General features: G+C 35.4%; 1 protein-coding gene across 1 annotated transcript in view; it reads right to left on the reverse strand.

Moving 5' to 3' along the window:
- Positions 1 to 6,329, reverse strand: part of LOC107587242 (serine/threonine-protein phosphatase 2A 55 kDa regulatory subunit B beta isoform) — a 44,317-nt gene that overhangs the window by 11,295 nt on the left and 26,693 nt on the right. Inside the window, exons 2-3 of the mRNA XM_016274954.1 lie at positions 4,307 to 4,404; positions 1,272 to 1,437 (exon numbers count right to left, since the gene is read on the reverse strand). Of these exons, the coding sequence (XP_016130440.1) occupies positions 1,272 to 1,437; positions 4,307 to 4,404 (264 nt within the window). The remainder of the gene's footprint in view (positions 1 to 1,271; positions 1,438 to 4,306; positions 4,405 to 6,329) is intronic.

The following is a 6,329-nucleotide window of genomic DNA, read 5'->3' on the forward strand; positions in this document are numbered from 1 at the left end:
ATAACGAATAAATAGGCCTATACGAGAAACATATTTTTACTTAAATTAAGAAAATGAAAGAAAAACTGTGCAACAAGTGGCCTAGTATTCAGAGTTTCGGTTCATTTTTGTGCTGCGCGAAAGGAAACAGACGGCAGAAAGCGGCATCCTATTTTTCTTTAGGCTTATTTTACAAAAGCACAAAGATTTGTTTTTATTGTGAATGTACACAAATAAAGGCAAACCTTTTACAATTCCGATTATCTTTAGGACTAAAAGGAGTAGTTGCTTCCACAAAACTCAAGTGATTGCGCCAGCGCCGCATGCGCACACACAGTTAAGCATTGCTACCTTGATAATGCAGCCTGTTCATTATCATAATAAAATAGTCAAACATATGGGGAAAAAACAATATGTAATAAAAAATATGTAGTAAAATCTGTGCTGTTAAGTGTTATCAAAGCACCGCCATGATGTTATGCAAAACATTTTGTTTTACGTGGATATTGGAACGCGAGTGAAGTAGGCTACATAAATAATAATTCGCCATTCAAATACATCGCGAATACGAAAACATTTGATTCTGTGCGAATGAATCGCTTTCGATTATGAACGCGATATTGCCTAGCTTGTCAGTGAACTACGGCTCTGTTTATTAAATGCCGCTCCATCTGAAAGCAGGTGATGGAGATTTACTACCAATCACGGAACCGGCTTTACTGATGAGACAATCGCATGTGATTAATTGCACAGCCCTATAATAAACCGTAATATTGTGAATTATTTCAGTTTAAAATAACTGTTTTCTGTTTTAATATATTTATTCCTGTGATGCTAAACTGAATTGCATCACAGGAATACATTTTTTTTTTGACATTTTGTTATGATATTTCATGATCTCTCAGAAATCATTCTAACATGCTGATTTGCTGCTCAAGAAACATTTCCTTTTGAATGAATGAATGTTGAAAACAGTTGTGCTGCTTAATGTTTTTAGTAGAAATCATTATATATATTGCAAATGCTGCTATATGAAATTTTTACCCAAATTTCACTCTACCACAATGAAAAACAGCATATATCTTAGCATATTATTGCAATATGTTTTTTCTTTTGAGGAAGTTTACATTTATTCATCTGTCAGATGCTTGAGGAAAGTTGTATGCAACACCACAGATGTTTAGTAAAGACATCAGCACAGTAACATCCAAAACACATATGCTAGTGACCAGCAAGTCTTTTCAAAAGAAGCATTTGATCAGATATGAAGAGATCACATTGGGTTTGCTCACCATTGGTGGACAGGAGGAAATAGGCGGCATTCTGTTGCGGCAGCCAGCGGATTTTGTTGATCTTCTCCTCAATCTCCAGGCTTTTCAAGTAGTCAAACTCGGGCTCGTGGCTCTGAAAGGTGCTGTAAACATTGTACTCCCCCCGACGGTGAGGCTGGTTCTTACTCTGCAATGATGTAAGTGTTTATGGTTCAAACCAAGACAAAAAAAATAGACCTTTATATTTAAAGGTCTGCCTATTTTTATAGTTTATTTCATGTATATCATGCACGACAAATGCATCCCACATTAGCAGAGGATCGCATTTACAATTCATACAGCACTCTACATTAAAATGCTTGAACTTAATTATACATATAGCACATAATTAGAGGCAGCACACAAATGATAATTGGAAATTTCAGCATAAACATTGGCTTATATAAAGTCCTTCTGTGTTAAAGTCACATATGGAATGTCTGTTGATTTTTTTCTTTGTTGCTGAAAGCCGTGAAATATAAGTGAGGCAGGTCAGGATCTCAATGCACAAAGGTGGTCTGGGTTAGAGGAGTATCTCAATACCGATCAGAGCGTGGAAACCTTCAGGGTCACTTCTCACATCTAAATCAATAAGCAGAACTCAGACAGACCGAGAGAGGACGAGGGTATTAATGGAAACAGATTTCCCCTCGGCGGGAGGGAGGGGGTTAAAGGGGGTCTGAAACAGAGTGGGGCGTGAATCATGGTGCGAGGATTAACAGACACCATGAAATCTCTTTAAAGATGATGCGAGTGTGAGATGAGGTGCGGACGGCGGGGTTTTCACACTTTTGTGCTGCTAGACAAAACATCGAGGGTTTTTTAGATCTGAAACAGTTCATGACCAACTCACAAAAACACAAATTTAGTCAATAGACTAGAGGATAAACTGTCAATTTAGGATGAGTATGTGTACTACCAAATTTACAACTGTATTCACAGTCCTACTATGGCAATGATATATTGGGTGTGAATTTACCCTATATTAGGCCTGGGCGATAAAACGGTATCGGTATTTATCGACGGTACACCTTCTTCGATAACGATATAAAAAATGTTCGATATAGTGCACGATACAGAGCTATGAGTGACGCAGACAGCACACACAAACACGAAGAGATTGTGAGTAAAGAATGAATTAGTCGAATTTAAAATAAACATTTGCATTTGAATGCAAAAATAGTACAATCCAATGTTAGGTGTGCGTCAGGGAGCGTCATCAGTGGCTCACGAGATGCGGTGATGATGATGTAAGTGACGTTGTAGTTTAATGTTTTGTTAGTCTAGCCCACGGGACGCGCCGCTGCTGCGTTATTCATTCAAAATATTAGAGAAATATAGAAGCTCAATGCGGAAACGATCTTGATTAGGTTAAAACCGAAACCAAGCCATTCACACAGAACGCACACATTTTTTAGACGGACAAATATGACTGCTGCACTCGCGTCTCACACAAGAGATGTATAGAAAGCCATGCAAAGTTAAAACAGTTTAAACTTTTAGAAAACACGTCGCAAATTTGTGGAGGTTTATTCCTTTTCACCGCGTCTCATGTTTTTAAATGCAATCTGCGTGATCGGCGATTCGGCTCTTTGTATTAAGCAATGCATAAATACGTGATGCTGTTTTGTTCATAATTGTTTATGCAATTTACGAAATCATATTTGATTTATATGAGTTAATTTAGACGTAATGCACGTTTTTTTATAGACTATTACTTCCTTGCGTTGAACATTTAAAATGCGCTGCATTAAGTTGCTCATTGCGCCCTCCTGTGACCTCGGGAGACAAGCCAAAAGTTTAACCTATTTAATCTGCATATAAAACATTCGAAATGAGATATTTAATTTTTATTTTGTTTTTGACTTGTTAAAACAAAAAATATTTGTTGTATGTCTCAATAAATGGGGTTAATTTAAATATACAGTGGTTAAATGTAAAAAATAATTTCTATTGCTCTTTGTTTTAAAAAAAGGTTATAAAAAAATTCAACAATTATCGATACCGAACGATATGAAACATTATATCGTTGATACATTTTTTTTAGCTATATCGCCCAGCCCTACCCTATATGCAATTTTACAGTATTTTTTACACTTTTTTTCATAAAAAACAGATATAAATGGTCATTTTGTACCCTGAATTTAGCCTCTGATTTGAACGCTCCATTGGAAGGGGCGTGTCTGTTGCGACTTCAATGTAAACGCCCACTGCTATGATTAGCTAAAATCTTTGCATATGAAATGAGCATTACATGTGAACTCCCTTGAAAACTGTGTTTTTACTATAACAACCACCAAGAATAACTGATAGTAAAAAAGTGTTGATTTTAGCATTACATTTAGATCTAGCAGCGTTGCACTGTAGCTGAACACCGTCACGTCTGCTGACCACACAATGCAATGAGTAAAAATACTTTCAACATAACTAACACACTTAAAATGTGATGTAAATTTATTAAATTAAATGTATGCATTTAGCAGACACTTTTATCCAAAGCGACTTACAGTTACAAGAATACATTTTTTATCAGTATGCGTGTTTCCTGAGAATTGAACCCACAACCTTTTGCGCTGCTAACGCAATGCTCTACCACTGAGCCACAGGAACATTATAAGTAAATAAGGACTCGTTGAGCAGTGTAAACTGACATTGATTATATGAGCCCATAATGTTTTTGCACCCAAAAAGGTCTTTCTTTATGTAACAGCAGTAACGCTCTTGTGATTGACAGACAAACGTGAGCTGTTCAGACTCGAGCCTCCTTGATTACATACATCGATGGCGCATGTTAAGGGGACTGTCAAGAGGAAAACATGACGTCACAATTCTCCCGATTTCAAATCTGGGACTTTCAGAATAATTCATATGTTAAACTGAGGAGTTTTGACTAACCTCTTATGTGTGCTAATATCAAGAACATTTTGATTCTCCATTTCATGACCCCATTAACATTCATATTCTGTAGTAGTACTACTCTTCAGATTTTGGAGAAGGCAATGTCTAAACCAGATTACCTCCTGTTCCCTCTGGAAGACCACCACTCGTCCACCTTGGTCCCCAGTGGCCAGGAGTTCTCCTGTTGAGTTGAACTCAACAGTGGATATGATGTCAGCTGTAAGAGATGCAAAGAAGACGATATATTAGAGCTTCAAGAATTTCCATTTAATAATCTACATTGAGACAATGAGATGTTATTTTATTTTATAAATATTTTGATGTATTTATGATATCTCTGAAGCATGTTTTTGCTTTAAACGGTAAACCTCTGTTGTTAAAGCTTTATTAATTCCTTTGATTACTACCACTTTTGATCATTTGTATGAAATCATAAAACAGAATATAGAAAAATTATTTGTTACATTTTGTTGTGAATTCAAATAAACCATTCAATAGAATGCATAAAAAAATGAAACAAAAAACACAGAATTTGGGAAAAAATAAAACAGATTTCACCTAGACAGTTCTGACCATCTCATGTCAAATGTGATGAACCACTTACGCACTCCTGATATGCTCTCCCTGTCTATCACCATTCCATTGATATGTAAATATCACCAGATATCACACACTACCATTATCCCACCAAATATCATCTTCAAAAGTCAGAAAGATCTGGAGACCTTTGAAAGGACATGTGAAGCAAACACTGAGAAATTCTAGGCTGACAGAGATCGTACTGGACAAGCAGCAGATATCATCATGGCCTAACATAACACTCTCCCTGGGATGAATGCATGACATCAGATACCAGGAGATTTCAGGCCATGACCATCAACTTCAATTCAAGATGCACTTGTATGAAAAAAATCCCCTGTGCATGTTTATGAAGGACATCATCAAAGAGTAGGCACACAAAGGCATAAACTCTCACTCTGGTCTGCATACAAAAAACACAGATAAGATGATGGACTGACTGCTTTAAGACAGAGTGTACTGCATTTGGATCAGAATGAGTAAAGAAGCACTCTACACAGTAAAGACAAATACATCAGATTGTTATTAAATAAAATAATTAAAATATTTATATAATATAAATACATTTACATCTTGAAAATATGTATTTTCTATTAAGTAGACATAAATGTATCCAACTACAATTAGACAAATTTTAGATGTATAAACCTTTGAAATAAAAAAAAACGTACTTACTATAAACTAGACTGTCAATACAACACACTATCCATAATAAATGCCACGATCTTCGAAAGCATAATGAAACTAATAACATAATCCTGGGTAAATGGGGTAATAAAACAATTGTGTAAAACATGTTTTTTTTAATGTTTATCTTATCACATTAAAGGGATAGTTCACCCAAAAATGAAAATTCTTGAGTTTACTCACCCTCACGTAGTTCCAAACTGAACACAAAAGAAGATATGTTGAAGAATATTGGTAACCAAACAGTTGACGTTCCAAACAGCTATTGACTTTCATATTATGTAAAAAAAAATTAATACAAAGCTTTAGTAGTCAATGGCTAGCATCAACTGTTTGGAAATGTCATTTTTTGGGTAAAATATCCCTTTAACTTTGAGGATTCTAAATAATAATAATAATAATAATAATAATAATTGTAATACTATGTGGTTTCTAGGGTGCCCTGTGTGGTTGCTAAGTCCCACGTATTTAACATACTGTAAGTCTACAACCGTTTTATTATTCTTTAGGTAAAATTGTCAAATCATCTAGTAAAACCTACACTGTAAGAAGAAATCCGTAAAATTTACGGTAAAAAACCGGCAGCTGTGGTTACCGGAATTTTACCATAAAAAATACGGTAGCAACGTTTTAGGTTTTACGGTTTTAACTTAAATTTACAGTTAAATACCGTAATTTCATTAACTGATAAAATGTTATTATATACCAACCTATTGAAGCACTGACATCTGTTTTGTACCTTTGTAATACACTGATAACCACCACATGCAGGTGGTGATGAGAAAGTCACATGATGAACCAAAGCCCATCACAAGCAGCTTTTAAATAATAACATATATAGAAGGTGCACAGTGTCATTCACACAAACACTAAACA

Source organism: Sinocyclocheilus grahami, unplaced genomic scaffold (assembly GCF_001515645.1).
Source record: "Sinocyclocheilus grahami isolate Dianchi unplaced genomic scaffold, SAMN03320097.WGS_v1.1 scaffold91.1, whole genome shotgun sequence".
Lineage (NCBI taxonomy): Eukaryota > Metazoa > Chordata > Actinopteri > Cypriniformes > Cyprinidae > Sinocyclocheilus > Sinocyclocheilus grahami.